This window comes from Vombatus ursinus, unplaced genomic scaffold (genome assembly GCF_900497805.2).
Source record: "Vombatus ursinus unplaced genomic scaffold, bare-nosed wombat genome assembly UNPS02014781.1, whole genome shotgun sequence".
In the NCBI taxonomy this organism is placed as follows: domain Eukaryota; kingdom Metazoa; phylum Chordata; class Mammalia; order Diprotodontia; family Vombatidae; genus Vombatus; species Vombatus ursinus.
The window spans coordinates 14,076,239-14,101,296 of record NW_020954559.1 but is presented as its reverse complement, the minus strand read 5'-3'; the positions used below and the strand labels follow the sequence as shown (position 1 = coordinate 14,101,296).

Below are 25,058 nucleotides of genomic sequence, written 5' to 3'. Positions count from 1 at the left end.
CCTAATAGAATAAGTTATTGATATTGATATTGATAGAGGGATTGAAAACAACATGCTTCATAATAAAAAAAAAACTTCAGCTCATTCTATAGTTACTACATTTCAGTTCCAGTTAGGACAACAGTGGTCCACTGCTGAACAGTTACGAGCTAGTTGGGCTTTTGTGCAAGGTAGTGATATGATCTTATCTGTTACTCAAAAAGATGATCATAACATCTGTGTGACAGATAGCTTAGAGAAGACAGTGACTAGAGGCAGGCCTTTTAGGAGATTTGTATAATAATCCAGAGAAGAGGAAATGAATACCTGAACTAGGGTGGTCTCAATAGGGCTAGAAAGGAAAGCACAGATGCAAGAGAGATTTCACACGTAGAATTGATAAGACCTGGCCGTTGATCAGATACGTTATGGGGGCAAGGGAAAGGGAAGAATAAAAAATTATTCTTAAATTGTGAGCCTGAGTGACAAATAGAAGAGTAACACCATCAACAGAAATAAAGAAGGGGTGGGATTGGGGCAAGAGCAGCATGACAGGTTTGACTTTCTGAGTTTGATGGGATGGGCTGTCCAATTTGAGGTATCTAGGTAGGTAGGTAGGTATGTAGAAATTCCCAACTGGGGCTAAGGGGAAAAAGGTCAGAACTGGAGGTAGAGATTTAGGAGTTAACCTGCATAGAAGCGATTCAGTTTAGGTCTGCATCATCATGGTACAATGGAATGGGTGTGCTGTGTTGGCTCCGATATCAGAGGACTTTGGTTCAGATTCTACTTTTGGCACTTAATAACTGTACCACCTTGTGCAAATCACTTAAGCTCTTTGGGCCTCAGATTCTTCAACTATTAAAGAAAAAGATTTGGCTGGATGGTTTTTGTGGTCCCCTACATCTTTAGATCTATGATTACTGAAGTCATGGGATTGTGGTTGCTAATGGAAAGTGTAAAAAGAGAAAAGAAAGAATAGATCCTGGCTCATGTTTGGGGGGGAGAAAGAGAAGAAGAGGAAGGAGGCAGTTAAAAAGACAAAAGGAATGACCAGAAAGGGAGGAGAACCAGGATAGTGCAGTGTTATAGAATCCACTGGAGGAAGGGCAGGGGGAAGAAAAAGGGTGGTCATTAGTGTTAGATGCAGCAAAGGGATTAAGCAGAATCAGAACTGAAAACAACCATTGGATTGTGGTGGAAAGAGCATTGGGTTTGAAATTGGTAGACTCAGATTAGGAGCTTGCCCTTCTGGTTAAAATAACCAGAACAAGTTAAATAACCAAACAAGTTAAAACTTGTTTGAACTTGAGTAAAAGTCACTTCACCTCCCTTGGTATCACTATCCTCCTTTATCTCTAAAATTGGTGGGTGGTAGTAGATGATTGAGAGGCAGCATGGTTCAATGAAAAGTACTGAATTTGAGGTCAGAGGCCATGGGTTCAAATCCTGCCTCTGCCTCTTACAGAGCAAATCATTTAACCTCTCTGTGCCTTAGGTTCCTCAGCTAGAAAATAAGTGGGATAGACCACATAAACTACAGGGTTTCTTCCCACTCTAAATCTATGATTCCAGGATGTCTAAGGTCCCTTCCAACTCTTAAATTCCTATGGACTTGTCAATAGGGAAGTTCTAACGTCTGTGGAGAAAGCATTTTTTTAGTGGAATGTTGTGGGATAGAAGCCAGATTGCAAGTAGAGGCGTGAGGGAATAGCAAAGAATTATAGGCAGTAAGTGTAGACTACTTTTTATAGAAGTTTGGCAGTGAAGCGGGGAGAAATAGGATGGTACTTGTAAGGGGTAACAGGGTCAAGGGAAGGATTTTATAGAATAGGAGAGACCTGAACAGATTTGTAGATCTAGGAGAAATATCAAATGTGGGAGATGATTATGAGATCCTGAAGGAAATAGGAGAAGATAGGATCAAAGGCACGGATGGAGCTTTGGAAAAGTGAAGGACCCCTCACCCCCTGAGACCATAGAAGCGGCAAGACTTGGCAAAGGTTGTGTGAGGGTGTTGAGGACACTCAAATAGCCTTGAACTTTCCTAGTCCAACCTGAACAAGAAATTCCTGACAAAGGGTCGTCTAAGCTTCACTTATAAATCTTAAGTTATAAGCGCTCCACTCTGTCCCCAGCCAGCCCATTCCATCTTCAGCTAGCTCTCCAGGTTAGGAAGTTTTTCCTTCTGTCAACCAGTAATGCACATTTTTCAGTATCCACCATTTTTCTTCATTCTGCCTTTTGAAGACCTGTAAGACAAATTTAATCCCTCTTGAGTATGACTGATCTTTAGTTTCATGAAGAAGACAGTTATGTTTCTAAAGAGTCTTGGCTCCTCTAAGTTAAACAGCAGAGTTCCTTTTATTGATCCCTAGATTGCATGATGTATCCACTTTGTGTGTGTATGTGTGTGTGTGTAGCCTTATCATTGCTAGCTATTATCAGCCTTTAGTACTGGTTTCTGACATGTAACAAGCACTGTAAAATGCTTGTTAACTCCCATTGATTACATTTGCTTTCAGTTTTCCACCTGTTCAGCTTTAGAGGAAGTAAATATACTTAAAATAAGCTATAACTTTTATGCTTGGAAAACACTGTATTTGTAAACCTGTGGTTATTCTTTTATTTTAGGTGATAAAATTGACATATGAAGAAGTTAAGTGATTTTATAGTTACATAGTCTGTTGATTTAAACTTGAAAGTTCAATTCACAGCCATTAAATTCAATGGTACTTGGTTACCAAGCTTTCTGCCTTTTTTCTCTAGTTAGTGATTAATATATATGCAGAGTTTTCTACTGTTTTTAGTTTCAAAGGAAACATTAAACCAACATTGAGAAAATTGTTAATAAGATTTTTTAAATTTTATACTCTCTTAGCATCATCAGTTTTCTCAGCATTATTTATTTGTTTTTGGATTTTTCTTCAATAGTAGTGAGATTGTTCTATATACCACGTCTGTTAAATCACTTAGATCATATTTCAATCATCTGTGAAATGAACCTGCTACAAATACTTGGTAATAGTGTGAAAACTCTGCATTCTGCTAGCAATTGTATTTCATTTTACAGGACTATACAGATCAGTTTCTCCTTTAACCAAGCCTGCAACTTAGGAAAATAAATGACTGGGATAGTTTTTTTTTTTAAATGCTATGAATTTGCATAGTAACTTGTTTTGAGCTTATTGTAGTTAACATTTAGTGTACTAATATTTTTCCTTTGAGCAGGTGCTCAGCTTTAAAAAAGATATCTAATTTTCTAGAAGTGAGTTTGTTAATATTATCCCATATAGATATTCCTATATCTGTGTTTTGTGTTGAATCTGAGGCCATCATAGCTTTAATATTGATACATGATTTAAATTAAAAGGATAATCTTAAAATATTATAGGCATATCTCACATAGTAAAATAGTGTTCCTAAGCTGTAAAACCAATTTTTGTCAATTTAACAAAAATTTTCATTGGGTTATAATTTGAGTTTTGTACTGAGGGAAAAAGAATTGGTTTCAAGTTATAGACTTTAGAAATCAACAGAAAGGCTCATGCTTAGTAGACATGGAGAAAATATTTACCGTATTCAAGAGCACAGGGTTTAAGAATCTTAAGTGTCAACTCAGGTTGACTATATATACTATGCTATAATACTACCCAGTTTCTGTGCTTCAGATTTCCCCCAATATCTGGTAGCAAGTGGAATGATTTATGGTTTGTCCAACATCAAAGCCAAGTCAGGTTAAAGGGATCACCTAATCTTGACCTTATTTCCAGTAGTTTAGTAATTTGAAGAGTACAGAAACATTCAAGTACTCACAAAATCACTCCACGTTATTTATTTAAATCTTAAAGTAGACCCTTTGCCTTTAGCAGGACTTATTTCAAATTTTAATTTGTAAATGATATTAAATCACGTAGTAGAATCCTTTTTTAATATTGGTATGCAGGAATGGAATGAAGATGTTAATGGACACCTCATTCATTATATTAGACTTTGTAGTTATGTTGAGTTCATTTGCTCGTGGTATTTGAAAATCTGTAATAATAAGAGTCTGCTTATAAGTCGTCATGTGGTTTAAAGGAAATAGTATGATCCAGTAAATTCTGTAATTGTTCCAGAGGGCAGCGAGTGCTACTCTATGCAATTTTTATCCTGCATGACTGTATGTTCATTTCAGAAGCCTCTACAAAGACTATAGTCTCTTTTTATCATATTCATTTTTTCAAAGTGTGTGTATTGTTGCCTTTTGTGTAGACTAATTATGGTGCTTCAGCCTTGCCAAATATCCTTAGACATCTGGCCTCAGACACATGATACTCACTAGCTGTGTGACCCTGGGCAAGTGACTTAACCTCATTGCCTCACCAAAAAAAAAAAAAACCAAACCCAAATATCCTTAGACAATTCTTATCAATTTTAATGAGGCGTAATTTTTTTCTTATTCATAGAAAACAGGCTAACTCAGGCAATCTATGTTTAATCTTGGTGAGGTCTACCCTTAGGAAAAATCATCGATTACAGGAATTGAGTTAGGCTGCATTTTTGTATGAGGAAAAGAGACTACTTTTTGTCCTAGGCTTAGGAGGGATAAAGTGTAATATATGTTACTCTAATGTTGATGAAGCACTGAAAAATGTTTAGGATGACCTTTAATTTATATATTCTTTGGGGTGGGGGGTGTTCTGCCTACAGCTGAAGAATATCTATCATTTGCCTTTGAGCATTGTCACCGTTCAAGTCAGAAAAATAAAAGAATGATTCTGATTTATCTGCTGCCAGTAAAAATGCTGTTGGTGAGTGATCTTTATTTTTCTGGATCTATTGACTTTGAAGTGGAATGAATAATGCCTTGCTTGCAAATTTTATGTTCTTAATTTATCATTATCTCAACTGTAATGTGTCATTGGAATAATAGAGGAAAAGGAGATTTAGGAGGTGGGTAGAACTAATTATATAATGAATATTTTGGGGACATCTCAGCAGCCTTATGCTTCTGTTACCTTCCTTTTAAAAAAAATGACCCCCCCTTATCATGATCATTATTATTTTCACAAAACATTTAAGTTAGCCAACCTTACCTGAGAAAGACTGACTCCCAAAGCATGGAAAATGTAACACCTCTTATTTCATCTTAGCTGTACTTAATTTCTGCCCATTAAAGTTATTTTTGGTATTTAAAAAGAAATGGATAGTGTTTGTTAGACTTAATTGAATTACTTTTCCTGTATTAAAAACATCCTTGTGCAACTATCTTTAGGGGTAATAAATTTTAAGAAGGCAGTCAATAAATTTTTTTGTTTTACTTTATTATTTACTGGTTAGGAGTTTATAGAGGCTTGTTCAGTTTATAAATACCAAAATTTTTATTCCACAAAATGTAAACATTTTTCATAGGGTCATATGCCAACAGTTGAGCTTTTGAAAAAATATCATCTTATGCAATTTGCAGAAGTAACCAAAGCTGTGAGGTACAGTATGTTCTCTTATTTATTAATTTTTAAAATACCATAAAATTAGTTCTGAGTGCATTTGTCAGATTTAAAAAATAGCTTTGTTTGGTAATTCTCGCTGGGATAATAAATTACACTTGTCTATCTTTTCTGTCAATCACCATAGTGAAGGAAATCTTCTGCTCCTGAATGAAGCTCTTACAAAACATGAAACCTTCTTTATTCGCTGTGGTATTTTCCTTATTCTTGAGAAGCTGAAGATCATCACCTATAGAAATCTCTTTAAGAAAGTGTAAGCATGTCCCTTCTTTTTGTTAAATAACAAAAGATATTGCACAGGGGCAGAGAAGAGATGTTTAGTAGGGGTGAAGTGTTTGTGGGAAATATCTTTTTCTCAGTGTATCAATTCATGTTTTAAATGTAAGCCAAATATACTTGTTGGGTTTGTTTGGGTGTTTTTTGGAGCAATATCTGCTAAAAAAATCTATTAATGACTTTTTTAAAAAAAGCATATCAGTGATATTAATCCTGAACTACTAGAATGCATCATATAGTATATAAATTATATACTGTAAATAAGTTATGAAAAACAAAGGGTGTTCATTTTCTGGAGACATGGAGAATTTGTCCTATCAGTCTATTCTCTGACTATAGCCCCACAATTTTTTGTTCAGCCATGGGCAAAGAAATGAAGCTGGCCAAACAGTTTTCCCCTACTGTTCCCTAATCCAAAGGACCACTCCGTCCCATCGTGGGCTTATCCCATGGTTCATCAGTGGCTTGTTGTTGTTACTGTTGTTGTTTTGGCAGTGGGTTAAAAAAAGATTTAATTCTCCTTTATGATTTGGAAATGCTTACATATATATTGAAAAATAAAAGAAGACTTTAAAACGTAAGTTTGAATCACATGCTTTAGGCATATGTTGAATTAGTTGCCCTTTTTTATTAAAAATCAACTAAATATTGCTTTCCCCTTCAAAAATCAGAAAATTAAATCTGTTACCATTATAGCTTTTTATATTATTATTATATTATATATTATAAGGCTTTTTTCCCTCTGTTTTCCCAGTAAGAGCTGAGCTTTTGAATGCCAGCAAGCAAAATAAGATTTTATAATCTTTTAAATCAAACTTTTGGTTAGAATGGTAAATCTCTGAGTGTCATATCAAGTTATTAAGTTAATTGATACTGAAGGAATAAAAACCTTTTAACTGTAGGAGATAACTTTGTAAATTAAACCCACATCATCTCTGAAAAGGAAATTGACTTAATAGATTTTATTTCAGATCATAATTTTTAGTTTTATTGAAGACCATCTGTTACCTAAAGTATGCTGAGTGACATATTTTTTATTTTAATCCATCGATATAATTAGTTATTTTTTCTTATCAAATGGTGCTGTATGCTAAAATGTAACTAAAATGTATTTTCTCATTTCAGATACTTATTACTCAAAACACATCAGCTTTCTCTTGATGCTTTTCTGGTTGCCTTAAAATTCATGCAAGTTGAAGATGTTGATATTGATGAAGTTCAGTGCATTTTAGCCAATCTCATATACATGGTATGTATTCTGTTTAATTTAATTTCAGTGGCCATAATAGAATTTTATTTAGAATTTGCATTTTTTATTAAAGTAAACCTAACACTACTTAGTGATCTATTCTTTTTTGTTAAACCATTTCAGTATCTTTCTCTTAATAAAACAAGTTTTCTTTGATATACTGTAGTATGCAGAGGGCTTCTATAGTTGTGTAACTTTGATTCCTATACCAAATTACAATGAAGTAACTTGGGTGATCATTGTGAATTTGGATTCATGCCAAAGACTGGATTCTAACCTTTGCATCTTTAATGTGATTTCAAGAAGTATGAAGCCAATTCTAAATACCCTCCTTTTATTCTTTTCTCTTCTTTCAGGGTCACATTAAAGGATACATATCTCATCAGCATCAAAAGCTAGTGGTTAGCAAGCAAAACCCCTTTCCTCCACTTTCAACTGTGTGTTGATTGTACAACACTAAGTCTAAACAATTTTTGCAAAAAATTAAACTTGTAAAACTTTTTTTTTTTAAAATAAGCCATGTAGTTGAAACTCAAAAGTAATCCTGTTACATTTGGAAGTGGAATCTTGGAAACTTCTCATGGCTTCTTTCCCAGGGACACAGAGGCTATGAACTTGGCAGAGTACCTAGAGGACATGAATTGCTCCTTTATAAAATACAGCTTCTGTTAACTTCAGTACGATCTGAAGTTTCTCTATAGGAAAAAAGAAAACATTCCTACTCTACTATGAAGCTTTTATAAAACTTCTTAAAAGATGGTGTTTTGAATATTTTAAAGGCAGCTACATATTTTACTTTTCATGATATTATTCATAAAATGACCTTTGTACTTTTTCATTACTGTTTTGAAAAAAAAACATTCAGGATGTATGGAAATATGGTGTATTCTCTATCATCTTTTAGAGTATTAGGGTTTTAGTGTTCCATTTGAATACTGTTTTGTCCATAACAGCTTGGCAACTTTAGATTCCTTTAAGAGGCAAATCACATCTTATTTTGAATGCTTCTTTTCCTTGTATTTGCTTGTTATAGCCTACATTCCCAGATTTTACAGGATAAGCACATTTTTTTTTTCTGACTGTGAAAAATGCTTTGGAAAATCATTATGGCCCCAGACCCCCAAATCATTGCAATATTGCAAGTTTGTTGCACAGAAACTCTCTATAAATATCTGTCCTCTTTGTCCCAGGGAAACAATCCTTCTAGAGTTCAGATTCCTCCCAGTCTGCCAGGAATACAAAGGTAGAGCCCCCACTCCTTGTTCTTTCTTATTTTCAGGTTTCCTTGAACTCTGGCAAGACTGTTTTCCCCATTCCCTCAGTATTGTGAATGCAATGAGAGTGATTGAAACAGCTATAGACTAGCTCTTTGCTTTTCCATGTCATATCTCTCAATAGTCTTGGAATTCCTAGTAGCAATCTGATTTAAGACCTACGTGAATCATATTCTCCATTTCTCAGTACGGTAGAGATCCCCACAGAAGCATTCAGAAATTACTCAAAAAAGGATGTAATCTCATTGCAAGAGGTCTTCCCTGCTGTAAGTATTTTGATAATGAAATTTTTGCTGTACCAAAATAAATTTTCTAACACCCCCCAAGTATCCTCATTTGGAGGGGTTTGGTTTTATGTATGTGTTAAACTATGAACCACTATACAAATGTATGGTATATTTTTTTTAATGTTAGATAATTTTTCATCTTTGCATCATTTAAATTTCTCCCTGCATCCCTGTTCCTTTTTACTCCCAGAGAGCCATTCCATGTAACCAAAAAACCACAAATCAAGACAAAGAAGAAGAGAAAAAAATCTGCAAAACTACCAGTACAATAAAAAAAAATGACAATATATGCAGTATTCCATACTGCTAGACCCTCAACTTCTGCAAAGGAATACCAGGGAGAGAGGAGTTGTCTTCCCTTATTTCTTCTTTGGGTGATGCTTATTATCTGTAGTTTTGTAGAATTCATTTTCAGTTTTTTTGCGGTTCTTTTAATTTATATTGTAGTCGTTGTGTATATTTTCTTGGTTCTGCTTTTATCATTTTCTATCCTTTCATTTTAGTCTTTCTGTGCTTTTCTGTATCCATCATATCCATCACTTCTTACAGCATAACAGTATTCTGTTACATTGTTTCATAATTTGTTTAGGCATTCTTCAGTTGATGGGCATCTGTCTTGCTTCCAGTTCTTTGATATGAAGTATTACTTTGGCAGATAGTGCAGTATTATAAATAAGCACTAGAGTTTGAGGACTTGAATTATCACTGCCCTAGCATGACCATTTACTGGATCTTTGACCATAGGCAGATCCTTAATCTTTTCCAAGACTGTTTTAACAGTCAAAAGTTATGTGCATAACTTTGAGAAGACTAAAGAAAATGAAAAATTTTTTTCCTAGATGTTTTTCTCATTGTCTACTTTATTTTTTTATCAGTAAATTTCATATTTGAAGCTATGTTAATTGGCCTATAGGGAATTAACATTTTCTTTAGAATTAGCAAACCAAAGATATTTAATTAGTTGGAAAGTTGAGTTTAAGATTTCATACATTCAGAAGTAATCTTGAAATAACATTCTATCTTGAAATAACACTCAAAATGCTTATAGCAACAGAGAATCTATCAGAGCAGGGGTGGGGAACCTGAAGCCTCAAGGCCGCATGTGGCCTTCTAGGTCCTTGGGTGTGGCCTTTTGACTGAGTCCAAGTTTCACAGAACAAATCCTTCTATTAAGAGTATTTGTTCTGTGATGTTTGGATTTAGTCAAAGGGTCAAATTTGAGGACCTAGAGGGCCACATGTGGCCTTGAGACTGCAGGTTCCCTACCCCTGTACCGAAGCTTTCCCTCCCTGGTATAGCCTTCAAGAATCCAAAGTCACCTCCATGTCACAAGTGAGACCTCAGAATCACACTTGCTTTTCATTGCTCATCATGACTGCCTCAAAGATGATTATTACAGCTTCTGTATATACTGATATCTATTGTAGAGCATGAAATAGTGGGGATATTCTACAAAGAAATTGAAAAAATCCTTCAAACCAAGTTTGATACTTTGATAATTTGTGGGCACAAGGGAAGATGGTGAATAATATTCAAGATTAAGAAATATAAGAAAAGGTAATGGCTTCTACACATTTCAGAAACCTCCAGCCCATATTGTCTGCTCTGCTCAGTTTTTTTTTTATCTTTTTAATCTTAACTATCTGTGTGACGTGTCATTTAACCTGTCTCAACTCAGTTTTCTCATTGGAAAAATGAGGAAGTTTTAGTATACAACCTCTAAGATATTTTCCTCTGTCAGTGTCATTGAGAAGATATGTTTGATGTTCCTGTCACTTTGAGGATGTGGAGGAATTTCTCAAGGAACTATTTTTTTCCTTTGTTTTCCGAGGGTCCATACTTTTTTCAGGCACAATCTGTGTGGATTACATATAATTTAAAGCCATTTATATAAAAATGATCAGTTTGAACCTGAACATGTTTCTTCATAGTGTATTATATATACAACATAGATAAGAAGGAAAATATATACAGATGATCAAAGAGCAAAAATAGTTCATCATAGAATGGAAGGGGCAAATCCTTTTACTTTACATTTTTATAGATGAGCAATAACTCATATAGGTGGATGAAGGTATAACTGGGACAAGAACCCAAGTGTATTGACTCCAAGTGTAGTGATCTTTACACACCGTACCACCCTAGTCACTAGACCATTCTGTTTGTTGAGTTAGGTCTTCACAGAGCAGTCTCTCTCTTTTTTTTTTTTTTTATGAAAATAGCTCAAAATATCAAATGTTCTATCTTCCATTGTAAGTGAAAAAATATTTCAAAATGAAATGTTTTGTTTTTAGGTGTTGGGTTTTTTAATTATGTTTAATTATCTCCCTCATTGATCCCAGTGGGGTTATATTTTCCAATATCTTTGCCTTAGCCCTATCACTTCATCCCTTGCATCTATAGTCTTCATTTTCTAACCTAGACACCAACATCTGCCTGTCTACTTCAATGGTACTTTCCATATATAGTCATTAGCCAGTGTCTCTAAGAGGGAAAATGAGGCTTGCTTTATCGAGCGATACTGCCTGCCTTGGCCATATTGCCTACCTATTCATGATGCACTATTTCAATTTGACCTTTTGTTTATCAGCTCTGAAGTCCAAATCGGACTTTACCCGATTTAGACCTGGCATTTTTTCCCTATACTACCCTCTCCCAAACAACTTCCTATATATCTCTGTAGCCTGGTCTGGATACGTACTGCAGGGACCAGTCTGCTTACCTTGGTTTTGTGACAGGTCCATTCTCTCTAGTCTTCTGAGCACTAATATGTCTTTTGATTAATTTTGTATCCTTTCCTGAGGGTAAAACCTCTATCTCAGTTGGCTAATTTTAGACTCAAGTTATGAGTTCTCAACTTGCCTCTTTTTATAACTTGGAAAGGCCTGATCCTTGAAACTAAAGGAAGAAACAGAAATATTTCTACTGACTATAGCTAAAAGAAATTAGCCTTTTTACCATTCCTATCCTGAAGTGTTCCTTAAATGCACTTAAAACTCATTAATGTTCACTGACTTAATACTTTTTGCATTTCATAGCAAAAACTCCTGCTCCACATTTTCACACGTTTAGTGTGCCTACTGCTAACAGGTCCCTATCATACAGATTTGGGGTTTTTAGGTCACAAGGTTTATTTTCTCTCCTGCTAGAAAATAAGCTTCTTGAGGATAGGGACTGATTTTGCTTTTGTGTAGTATATGCATGTTTTTTCCTTGTTTGTTATCCTTGAAAATAGAGGTAGAAACAGAATCTTGGTTTATATGTGTCAGGAAAGGCCCAAGTATATGTACTGTTTATATTAACTGTTAGGCTTGTTAACCTTTGCTCAAAATAATCAGAATAAACTGCTATCATTTGCTATTTTTCTAAGTTATCTAAGCCAGGTTCTTAGAACCTGAGCATCTCCTAAAAAAAATGGGTTTCAATGTTCAAAATAAAGGTAATTGGAAAGTTGACTTATAAGCCTCTTTTCAATGTTTATTGATGTTTCACTTGCTTTTGAATGGACCTTAATATTTCCTAAAGTTTTTAAGACTGCATAGCAAAATTAATAAAGAGCTGGTCCAGAATTAGGAAGATCTGAGTTCAGGCCTTGCCTCTCACACATTGGCCATGTGGCCAAGGACGAGTCATTTAATCTCTCGGTGCCCTAAGCAACTTGGTGCAGTGGATAAAGTACAGAAAATGGAGTCTGGAAGACCTGAATTCAAATCCTGCTTCAGATACTTATTATCTGTATAACACCCAACAAATCATTTAATCTCTCTCATCATTTATTTTCTCATCTGTAAAATGGAGATAATTATATCTCCTATTTCCTAGAGTTATTGTAAGGACAAGGGAGATCACGTAAGTAAAACATTTTACAAGCCTTAAAGCACTGTATAAATGCTAGCTGGTACTACAATTGGTACTGCAATTATTGATGATCCTAGTACTAATAATAAAAAACATACCTTAGTTGCTTATCCGTATGAGTAGAGGGATTTAGGTTTCTTAGTGAAAATTCCCTATTCTAGTGAAATCACAAGTCTCATCCCTCCCCCCTTCCAAACAAAACAAACCCACTCTGACACAGAGGCCCACAATTTGGTTGTGTAAGCCTGCCCCTAAATGCATTGTGTATATATGGGTTGTAGCATAAATCTCTACCATGTGCTAGGACTAGGGATACAAAAATAAAAGTAAAACAAGCTTCAATTAAGGAGCTTGCATCCTTTTTTAAAAATTTAATTTTTTTTTAAGATAAACATTTATTTTCTCTTGTCCCCTCTACTTGGGAAAAAAGAAAAGAAAAACAAATTTGCATAATCAAATATCATTCTGTTTCCTGAATCCATCTCCTCTGTCAGGAGGTGGATAGTGTGTGTCATCATGGGTCTGTACAATCATGGCAGGTTTTTGAGTTGAATATTTTATTGAGTCATAGAATAAGTTGACTAAGACAGCAGGCTTGGGAGTGGTTTTGTTATGTTTCAGTGATCTTGAAGGAAGGGTGTGGAAAAATGAATATTTGGAAAGAAAAGGGGAGGAAGGTTAGGGAACTTAACTATCACATACTCTGAGTATGCAGATAAAAGACTACAAAAAAGTGGGAAAGAAGAGGCTTATCAGTACTACATCTCAAATGGTACTACAAAGCAGTAATCAGAACAGGTTGATCAGTGGAATAGATTAGGTACACAACATGTGGAAGCAAACAAATAGTGGTCCAGTGTTAAATAAACTGAAAGGCCCTGGCTACTGTGGTAAGGATTCACTAACCAACAGAAACCACTGGGAAAAGAATCTGACAAATTCAGTGTAGACCAACTTTCTATACTGTATACAAAGATGAGCTCTAAAGGGATGTAGTGTTTAGACATAATGGTTGACATAAATTAGAGAAGCAAGAAAGAAACTTGGAATTAATAGGGCAAGAGTTCATGATGAAACGAGATCGAGGTGATCACAGAAGATAAAATGGACAATTTTAAAATTACATTAAATGAAACGTTTTTACATAAAACCAGTACATCTAAACTATAAAGGACAGTTAACTGGGGAAAATATCTGTGGCAAGCTTACCTGATAAAGGTCATTTCCCAAGTATATAAGTAACTGATTCAAATTTATAAGAACAAAAGCCATTCGCCAGTTGATAAATAGTATAAGGATATGATCAGACAGTTCTTTTAAGGGAAAAATCCAAGTCATCAACAACTATATAATCATGCGCCAAATCAACAATTACAGAAATGCAGATGAAAGCAACTCTGAGGCTTCACCTCACATGCATCAGGCTGGCAAAGTTGACAAAATGACAACTGTTGTAGGGTCTGTGGGAAAACAGGCCCTTTAATACATTGTTGGTGGAGCTATAAACTAGTTCAGTCTTCTGGAAGACACTTTGGCCCTCTGATACCACTACTCAACTTATACCCCAACAAGGTGAAAGAAAGAGGAAAGGGACCCACGTGTGCAAACATATACCCACTTTTTTTTATATTGGCAAAGGACTGGAAACTAAGAGTGTCCACTAGTTGAGGAATGGCTGTATAAATTATTAGTGTAGTATAAAAAATGAAAAAAATGGAGGACTTTCAGAAAACTTATAAGAACTCATGCAGTGAAGCAAACAGAATCGAGAGACTAATTTACACATAAACAACATTGTAAATAAAAACCTCTTTGGAAGAATTAAGACCCCTCATCAATACAGTGACCAAAAGTATTTCCAGAGCACTCGTGATAATGATCTACTTTTTGACATTGAAGTGGTAAGACTCAGAATGTAGAATAATAGTGGAGTTTTGTTTTGTTTGGGTTTTTTTGTTTTTGTTTTTGACATGGTTAATTGGGGGATTCGTTTTGTACAACAATGCATATGTGTTGCAAGAACTTCATCACTTCATACCTCTCCAGGGTTGAAGGATGGGAGGGCACAAAGGGAAAAAATACAATAAAAAGGAAGAAAATTGAGCTATTGCATTTTTTTTTTAAATAAATGTGGAGAGAAAACAAAAGGAAGGCCAGAAAGAAGCACAGACAAGCAGTACAGCTTTGAAAGCTTCAGTGTGGATTTATTATGCTTAAAAGGAAAAGCAAGCTGTTCATAAAATAATCTGCAGTTTGATAAATAATCTTTTTCCATTCTACTATATTCATAGCAGTGCCCATTTTGTTTGGTGTTTAAATATGTTGCTAATGAACCATGCATCCATCCTTTCCCAGCCATACATTTCCCTGGTGTGTATGTATTTGGGGGCTGTATGGGTGTTCAGGGAAGATTAGTACCTCTGGTGTTAGTGACGCTGAGGCCTTTTCATGACTGCTTGCCACTTTTAGTGTCTACCTGCCACCCAGCTCTCACCTCTGGCTCCAAGAAGCTATAATGTACAGTAGCCACACCCCAGTAAACTGAGTGGACTAAACCAAGTTGAGAGTAACTGAGGGCCCTCAAGCCCATCAATGAGTTATAGTAGGGTATCTACCCCAAGCATGTGAAGAATTCCTCTGTTGGAATGGGTGGGTGGGAACAGTTTGTTCCAGTGGTCATGAAGGCAGCTAAAGTAGGTGCTGTGGAATGCTTAGAGTTTGGTTAGACGTGGAAGACAGCAAGATCATCAACTGCATCCTGAGCCATCACCAGTCATCTTTTGTTTGCCGTTAGACTCCGGTAACTCTGGAAGAGTGAGGTTGATGACTTTGTACAAATCTACCTTACTTAAATCCATTTTTTTGTGCATGTCAAAGACATCACCTATACCAATTTACCATTTTTTTACTTACCTCAAAGCCCTGTGGTGACAGGCAAATTACAAAGCAGCAGGTGTGGATACAGTAGGACCTATAGTCACAACTCTACACATTGGCAGCCCGGGCTATAGGGTTTTTTTTTTCAATAGACTGAAGCAGCAGTGAGATTCAGCAGCTCTTTTGGGTGTCTGATAAGCCTTTTAAGGACCTCACTGCTCCTTGCATGAGGAAAAAGCTAGAAAAGGTGCCCTAAAAATTGTCTGCTTCACCCAACTCTGGCCTTCTTACCATGGCAGTCAAGGATCTTATTCTGTGGTTGAAACACACAACAAAATAAATGCACAAAAACTTGCAAAGATGATTCCACTCAGTATTGGTACATGGAATGTGTGCATACTTGTGGGCAACAAGAAATCCAATAAACCTGAAAGATGAACAGCAAGAGAATTCAGCAGGAATCACATCCAGATGGCAGCCTTGAGTGAAATAAGGCTGGCAGATGAAGGCTAGCTTACTGAAGTTAGAGCTGGGTACACTTTTTTTGGAGTGGCTGCAGTGATGGGGAGTGTTGTGAAGCTAGTGTAGATTTCACAAGACTAACCTATTCAACAAGTTTGTATGCTTCCCAAAAGGAGTGAACAACAGGCCCATAACAATGCAATTGCCACTTGCAAGAAAGCACTATGCCACCATCAATGCAGATGGACCCTTATGAGGTTAAAAAAAAAAAAATTATGAAGACCTGGAGATCCTCATCATCAATGTACCAAAAGAGGACAAGCTTGTAATTCTGGGTAACTTTATTGCCAGAATAGGCACAAGCAGACATAGCATGGAGTCCTTGGAAGGAATGGAATTGGAAACAGCAACAGCAATGGTTACTATTGAAGAACTTGTGCATCTCATAACCTTCTAATCACCAACACTGTCTTCCATTTACCTAAATGCAATAAAACTTCGTGGATGTGACCTCTCAGCAAACATTGGCATTTAATAGAGTATGTCATTGTAAGAAGACGAGACACACTAGATGTGAGAGTAATGGAGGTGATGTGTGGCACAGAGTGCTGTACAGATCATAGACTTCTCTCCAAACTAAACATTTGCATTCAACAAAAGCAGCAGCCCCAAAGGCAAAATGACCAAAAGACTTAATGTCAACTAATTAGAGCATTTCTCCATGCATGAAGAGCTTATTGCTAACTCAGAGAAAACTGAGCCAACATACAGTTGGCAATAGTGGAGAAGAAAAGAAGTTTGCAGCTTTCAGGGATTTGGTGTACAACACTTCATTACTCATCTGGGCCAGAACCCTTGCAGAAATCAAGATTGTTTTGATGAAAATAATAGGGAAATTCAGAAGCTGCTAAACAAAAACCAAGAACTCCACAGAGTTTACAAGTAGGATAGTTCATCCATCTCTAAGAAGGTAACATGTAATTCCATCAAAAATAAACTACAAGTGAAGCTTAGAGAGATGCAGGATTCTTAGGTCAGTAAGAAGGTAGATGAAATTCAGTTTTACACTGATAGTAACAATGCAAAGTACTTTTACAATGCCTTGAATGCTATCTATGGGCCAAAGACCTATAGTGCATCTCAACTATTCAACAGAGCCACATTCATTAGTGTTGAGAATGTGATCCTGGAGAGATGGGCTGAATACTTCCATAGCATTCTCAACAGACCGTCATCAACCAATGCTGAAGCCATTGACTGTTTACCTTAGGTTGCATTCATTTCCTCTCTAGCTGGACTTCCAACTGGTGAAGAGGTTTTGAATGCCATTAGGCTCCTCTTGTAAGGTAAATCACCTGGTGCTGATTCTATTCCAGCTGAGATTTACAAGTCAGGGGTCCACTGCTCATATAAAAGCTAACTGAAATCTTCAAGGTTGTATGTCAAGAGGAGGTTATCTTCCAGGAGTTCAAGGATGTCTCCATTATCCATCTTTATAAAGAAAAAGGGAAATAGGTTGTCCTGTGATAATCATGGGGTGGGGCGGGGAGGTGTCTCTCTCTTAGTCATTGCTGGCAAGACTCTTGCCAGAGTCCTCCTTAATAGGCTGATCTTTCACCTGGAAGATGGTTATCTAGGCAGTGGGGCTTCAGAAAGGGCCAAGGAACTACTGATATAATGTTTGCTGCTTGACAACTCTAGGAAAAATGCCAGGAATGGAACAGAGGAGTACACAACGTTCATCCATCTGACTAAGGCCTTTGATACCATCAATTGTGAGGACTTATAGAAAATCATAGCAAAATTTGGTTACTTGGAGAAGTTCATCAGAATCATACACCAATTTCATGATGGCATGCTTGCAAGGATAATGGATGGTGCTCTCATGCTTTTTCAGTCACAAGTGGAGTGAAGCAGGGGCTATGTGCTTGCTCCCATATTTTTAGCATGATGTTTTCAGTGATGTTGTCAGATACCTTCAACAAGGATGAAAACATTATCAAGGTCACCTACCACACTGGCAGTAAGTTATTTAACTTGAAAGGGCTACAAGCCAAGACTAAAGTGGAGGGAGAGTTGGTGCGCAACTTTTTGTTTGCAGGTGATTGTGCACTCATTGTAGCCTCTGAGGCTGAGATGCAACAGAGTATGCATTGATTTTCTGCTTTTTGTGCTAATTTTGACTGACAACACCAAGAAAACAAGTTCTGCACCAACCAGGACCACACCAACCATATGTGGAACCATCAGTTATAGCAAATGGAGGAATTTGAATTCTGTGGATAAGTTCATCCACCTTGGCAGTATTCTTTCCAGGAATGGACATATAGATAAGGTTGACACACACATTGCCAGATCTAGCTCAGTGTTTGGGAGACTCCAAAGGAAAGTGTAGGAGATAAAAGGTATTAGGCTACCTAGCTATTATGCTGACCTCATTATTGTATGCCTATGAAACCTGGACAGTAAACCAGCATGCCAGCAAACTGAGTTGCTTCCATTTGAATTGGCTTAGGAAGATCAAAAAAATCACCTGGCAAGGTAAGGTACCAGACCTGAGGTCCTTTCTAGAACTGATCTGCCAAGCTTTCAGAGAGAGTACAACTTGGATGGGCTAGCCACATTGTTTGAATGCCAAATGTACTTCTGCCTAAAATTCTTTTACAGAGAACTCACAAGGGAAGCACTCACATGAAAGTCAGAAGAAGTAATGCAAGGACATTTGCAAGTCTATGAGGAATTTGAGAATCAGTTGTGAGACATAGGAGATACTGGCACAGGATCACCCAGCATGATGTGCCTGCATCAAAGAAGGCACTGTGCCTCACGAGCAAAGCAGAATTGCACACAGTAGATGCACAAAATTAGAGACCTCTCTACTCCAAATGTTCATATGGACTATTTGTGCCCAACCTGTGGTAAAGCCTACCAAGCTCGTATTTTTCTGATCAGCCAGAGTCAGATACATTGTACCTTGACCCTGACATAGTGATGTCATTTTGGTCCTTGTTGAGCACAAAGGACAACAACCCACCCCCATATATTTGAGCACATCCCTCTAAAAATTGGCAGATGGGACTATCCAAATTGGGCTAGACGAGGAGAAGTGATTCAGAGGTTAAAATACAAAGTGGATTAAAAAAGATATTTAGTGTGTTCTTTAGAAAATGCTTTTATTAAATTAACTCATTGTTTTTAGACTTTTTAAGTTCTGGAAAAAAAGTTGTCCTCTGACCTTCTGTAGTTCTTATCTTACTAGTTTGTAAATAGGCCTATTTGTACCTATGAACCATCACTGATAATAGAAACTAAAGGCTAGACTTAGACTAATTTTTTTTACTTTTTTTTATTAATTTATTTTGATTTATCAATAATCACTTCCATATGCTTTGGAGTTTAAAATTTTTCTCCCCTTTCCTCCCCACCACCCTCCCCAAGATGGCACATAATCTGATATAGGCTATACATTTACATTCATATTAAACATATTTTCACATTAGTGATGTTGTAAGTAGAAACCAATGGGAGGAACCATCAGAAAGAGGAAACAGAACTCAACAGAAGAGAAGGAAAATGGCAATTCGGCTTCCATAATTCTTTCTTTGGGTGTGGATAACATTTTCCATCACAAGGCCTCTGGAGATGTCCTAGATCCTTGTATTGCCAGGAAGGGTTAAGTTTATCAATATTAGTCATTGCATAACGTGGCTGTTATTGTGTACGACGTTCTCTTGGTTCTGCTCACTTCACTCAGCATCAGACCATACAAGTCTTTCCAGGTTTTTCTAAAGTCAGCCTGTTCATCATTTCTTATAGCACAATAGTATTCCATCACATTCATATACCACAACTTGCTCAGCCATTCCCCAATTGATGAGTATCCTCTCAATTTCCAATTCTTTGCCACCACAAAAAGAGGTGCTATGAATATTTTTGTACATGTAGGTCCTTTTCCCGTTTGTGTGATCTCTTTGGGATATAGCCCTAGAAGTGCTATTGCTGGGTCAAAGGGTATGCACATTTTTACAGCCCTTTGGGCATAGTTCCAAGTTGCTCTCCAAAATGGTTGGATCATTTCACAACTCCACCACCAATGCATTAGTGTTCCAATTTTCCCACATCTTGTCCAACATTTATCATTTTCCTGTTTTCACCATTCTGATAGGTGTGATGTGGTACTTCAGAGTTGTTTTGATTTGCGTTTCTCTAATCAATAGTGATTTAGAGCATTTTTTCATATGACTATAGATGGTTTTAATTTCTTCATCTGAGAACTGTCTGTTCATATCCTTTGACCACTTATCAATTGGGGAATGGCTTCTATTCTTATAAATTTGACTTAATTCTCTATATATTTTAGAAATGAGGCCCTTATCAGAGAGACTGGTTGTATAAATTCTTTCCTAATTTTTTTACCTTCCTTCTAATCTTAGTTGCACTGGCTTTGTGCATAAACTTTTCAATTTAATGTAATCAAAATTATCTATTTTGCTTTTCGTAATGTTCTCTATCTCCTGTTTGGTCATGAATTCTTCTGTTTACCATAGATCTGACAGGTAAACTATTTCTTGCTCTCTCAGTTTGCTTATAGTATCAGCCTTTATATCTAAATCACGAACCCATTTTGATTTTATTTTGGTATATGGTGTGAGATTTTGGTCTATGCCTAGTTTCTACCATACTCTTTTCCAGTTTTCCCAGCAGTTTTTTTCAAAGAGTGGGTTCTTATCCCAGAAGCTGGGATTTATCTTTGGGTTTATCAAATAATAGATTACTATAGTCGTTGACTACTGTGTCTTGCATATTTAACCTATTCCATTGATCCACCACTCTATTTCTTAGCCAGTACCAAGCAGTTTTGATGATTGCTGCTTTATAATACAATTTAAGATCTGGAATGGCTAGGCCACCTTCCCTTGCATTTCTTTTCATTAGTTCTCTTGATATTCTGGACCTTTTGTTCTTCCAAATGAATCTTGTTATTATTTTTTCTAACTTTACAAAATAATTTTTTAGTAGTTTGATTGGTATGGCACTGAATAAGTAAATTAGCTTAGGTAGAATTGTCATTTTTATTATATTAGCTTGGCCTACCCATGAGCAACTGATGTTTTTCCAGTTATTTAGATCTGATTTTATTTGCGTGAAAAGTGTTTTATAATTGTGTTCGTAGAGTTCCTAAGTTTGTTTTGGGAGGTAGACTTCTAAATATTTTATAATGTCTACAGTAAGTTTAAATGGAATTTCTCTTTCTATCTCTTGCTGTTGGGTTTTTTTGGTAATATATAGAAATGCCAGTGATTTATGTGGATTTATTTTATAGCCTGCAACTTTGCTAAAGTTGTTTATTATTTCAAGTAGTTTTTTACTTGATTCTCTGGGATTCTCTAAGTATAACATCATGTCATCTGCAAAGAGTGATAGCTTTGTTTCTTCTTTGCCTATTCTAATGCCTTCAATGTCTTTTTCTTCTCTTATTGCTAAAGCTAACGTTTCCAGTATGATGTTGAATAACAGTGGTGATAATGGACCTCCTTGTTTCACCCCTGAACTTATTGGAAATGCTTCTAGCTTGTCTGCATTACATATTATGCTTGCTGAAGGTTTTAGATAGATGCTGTTTATTATTTTAAGGAAGAGTCCATTTATACCTATGCTTTCTAGTATTTTTAATAGGAATGGGTGTTGTATTTTATCAAAAGCTTTTTCTGCATCTATTGAGATGATCATGTGGTTTCTGTTAGTTTTGGTGTTGATATGATGAATTATGCTGATAGTTTTCCTTATATTGAACCATCCCTGCATTCCTGGTATAAATCCTACCTGGTCATAGTGTATTATTCTTGAGATAAATTGCTGTAATCTATTTGCTAATATTTTGTTTAAATTTTTTGCATCTATATTCATTAGAGAAATTGGTCTATAATTTTCTTTCTCTGTTTTGACTCTTCCTGGTTTAGGTATCAGCACCATATTTGTATTATAAAAAGAATTTGGTAAGATTCCTTCTTCACCTATTTTACCAAATAGTCTATATAGTATTGGAATTAATTGTTCTTTAAATGTTTGATAGAATTCGCATGTAAATCCATCTGGCCCTGGAGATTTTTTCCTAGGGAGTTCATCAATGGCTTGTTCAATTTCTTTTTCTGAGATGGGGTTATTTAAGTATTTTACTTCCTCTTCTGTTAATCTGGACAATTTATATTTTTTGTAAATATGTATCCATTTCACTAAGATTGTCAAATTTGTTGGCATATAGTTGGGCAAGATAATTCCTAATTGTTGTTTTAATTTCCTCTTCCTTGGTGGTAGTTTCACCCTTTTCGTTCTTGATACTAGTAATTTGGTTTTCTTCTCTCTTTTTTTTAATTAGGTTAACCAAAGGTTTATCTATTTTATTGGTTTTTTCATAAAACCAGCTCTTAGTTTTGTTTATTAGTTCAGTAGTTTTCTTAATTTCAATTTTCTTAATTTTTCCTTTGTTTTTCAATATTTCTAATTTGGTGTTTAATTGAGGATTTTTAATTTGTTCTTTTTCTAGTTTTTTTAGTAGTATGCCCAATTCATTGATCTCCTCTTTTTCTATTTTATTTATGTAAGCATTTAGAGATATAAAACTTCCCCTAAGAACTGCTTTTGCTGCATCCCGTAAGTTTTGGTATGTTGTCACATTATTGTCATTCTCTTGAATGAAATTATTGATTGTTTCTATGATTTGTTATTTGACCCAGTCATTTTTTAGGATTAGATTATTTAGTTCCAATTATTTTTTAGTCTGTCTTTCCATGGCCCTTTATACAATTTTTGTTGCATCATGATCTGAAAAGGATGCATTTAATATTTCTGCCTTTCTGCATTGGATTGTGAGGTTTTTATGCCCTAGTACATGGTCAGTTTTTGTGTATGTGCCATGTACCATCGAGAAAAAAGTATATTCCTTTCTATCCCCATTCAGTTTTCTCCAGAGGTCTATCATATCTAACTTTTCCAATGTTCTATTCACCTCCTTAACTTCTTTCTTGTTTATTTTGTGGTTAAATTTATCTAGTTCAGAGAGGGGGAGGTTGAGGTCCCCCACTAGAATAGTTTTGCTGTCTATTTCTTCCTGTAACTCCCTGAACTTTTCCTCTAAGAATCTGGATGCTATACCATTTGGTGCATATATGTTTGGTAATGATATTACTTCATTGTCTATGGTGCCTTTTAGCAGGATGTAGTTTCCTTCCTTATCTCTTTTGATAAGATCTATTTTTGCTTTTGCTTTGTCTGAGATCAGGATTGCTACCCCTGCTTTTTTTACTTCAGCTGAAGCATAATATATTTTGCTCCAGCCTTTTACCTTTACCCTGTATGTATCACTTTTTTTCAAATGTGTTTCCTGTAAACAATATATTGTAGGATTGTGGTTTTTAATCCATTCTGCTATAAGCTTCCGTTTTATGGGAGAATTCATCCCATTCACAGTTATGATTACTATCTGTGTCTTTTTCTGCATCCTTTTTCCCCCCTGTTTATGCTTTTCTTTCTCCTTTCTCCTTTCCCCCCCTCACTAGTGTTTTGCTTTTGACCACCACCTCCTTCAGTCCCACCTCCCTTCTATTATCCCTTTCCCTTTTCTTCCCCTTTACCCTTACTTCTTCTTCCCTCCCTTCTATCCCCTCTCCCTTTTCTTTCCCCTTTCCCCTTCTGCTACCTAGAGTGCAAGTTAGATTTGTATACCTAACTGATTATGTTATTCTCTTCTTGAGCCAAATCTGATGAGAGTAAGGTTCAAACAATCATCTCCCTCCCTTCTTTACCTCTGCTCTAATAGGTTTTTGTGTCTTTTCCTGTAATGTAATTTACCCTTGTCTTCCTCCTCCTTTCTCAGTACGTTTTCTTAGTTCAGACTGATCCACTTACTTGGATCCATTTAACCTACTTGATTAAATTTTTTTTTTATCATTACATCAAAGTCAACTTATATCCACTCCCTTTATGTATACTCCTTTATTTTTTTCTGTACCCCATTTCCTTTATTTCTTATTTCCCAGTTGCATGTGAAAACATTTTTTTTAGACATGTGTTTTTAAAACTTTGGGTTCCAAATTTTCTCCCTTCCTCCTCTCCACTCACTCTTATTGAAAAGGCAAGCAACTCAATATAGTTATACAGCAAAAGACTTCCATAGTAGACATGCTGTGAAAAACTAACTCTATTTCCCTTAATCCTATCCTACCCTCCCCATTTATTCTATTCTTTTTTTTGAACCTGTCCCTCCTCAGAAGTATATGCTTCTGATTACTCCCTTTCCCAATCTTCCCTCCTCTCTATCATCCCCCTACTCTCTTGTCCCCTTACCCTATTTTCCTGTAGGGTGAGACAGATTTCCATACCCTATTGAGTATGTATGTTATTTCCTCCGTAAATCAAATCGTATGAGAATAAGATTCACTTATTCCCTCTCACCTTCCCCCATTTCTCCTTCACTGTAAGGGCCTTTTCTGGTTTTTTTTTTTTTTTTGGTGAGATAATTTACCCTGTTCTACCTCTCCCTTTCTCCTTCTCCTAGTATAATCCTCTCTCACCCCTTAATTTTATTCTCCAGATATGACCCCTTCATCTTCAACTCACCCTATGCCGCCCTCTGTCTATGTATTTATATATTTATATACACACACACACACACAACTGACACAGGTTTCATGAGTTACAAATATCATCTTTCCATGCAGGAATGTAAACATTTCAGCCTTAATAAGTCTCTTAAGATTTGTCTTTCCTGTTTACCTCTTCATGTTCCACATAAGTCTTGTATTTGAAAGTCAAATTTTTTATTCAGCTCTGGTCTTTTCATCAAGAATGCTTGAAAGTTCTGTATTTCACTGAATGACAGTTTTTTTCCCCTGAAGGATTATGCTCAGTTTTGCTGGGTAGGTGATTCTTGGTTGTAATCCTATCTCCTTTGCCTTCCAGAATATTCTATTCCATGCCCTGTGGTCCCTTAATGTAGAAGCAGCTAAATCCTGTATTATCCTGATTGTGTTTCCACAATACTTTAATTGTTTCTTTCTGGCTGCTTGTAATATTTTCTCCTCGACCTCAGAACTCTGGAATTTGGCTCCAATATTCCTGGGAGTTTTCCTTTGGGGATCTCTTTCAGGAGGAGATCGGTGGATTCTTTCAATTTCTATTTTGCCCTCTGGTTCTAAAATATCAGGGCAGTTTTCCTAGATAATTTCTTGAAAGATGATGTCTAGGCTCTTTTTTTGATCATGGCTTTCAGATAGTCCAGTAATTTTTAAATTCTCTCTCTTGGATCTGT

The 25,058-nt window shown here is 36.0% G+C and overlaps 1 protein-coding gene across 1 annotated transcript in view; it reads left to right on the top strand.

Annotated features, from left to right (window-relative positions):
• LOC114046332 (PCI domain-containing protein 2) overlaps window positions 1-7,751 on the top strand; it is a 37,272-nt gene extending 29,521 nt beyond the window's left edge. The window contains exons 10-14 of the mRNA XM_027866638.1: window positions 4,672-4,772; window positions 5,374-5,447; window positions 5,596-5,721; window positions 6,870-6,993; window positions 7,350-7,751. Coding sequence (XP_027722439.1) covers window positions 4,672-4,772; window positions 5,374-5,447; window positions 5,596-5,721; window positions 6,870-6,993; window positions 7,350-7,439 — 515 coding nt within the window. The 3' untranslated portion in view covers window positions 7,440-7,751. The remainder of the gene's footprint in view (window positions 1-4,671; window positions 4,773-5,373; window positions 5,448-5,595; window positions 5,722-6,869; window positions 6,994-7,349) is intronic.
• The last annotated feature ends 17,307 nt before the right edge of the window (window positions 7,752-25,058 follow it).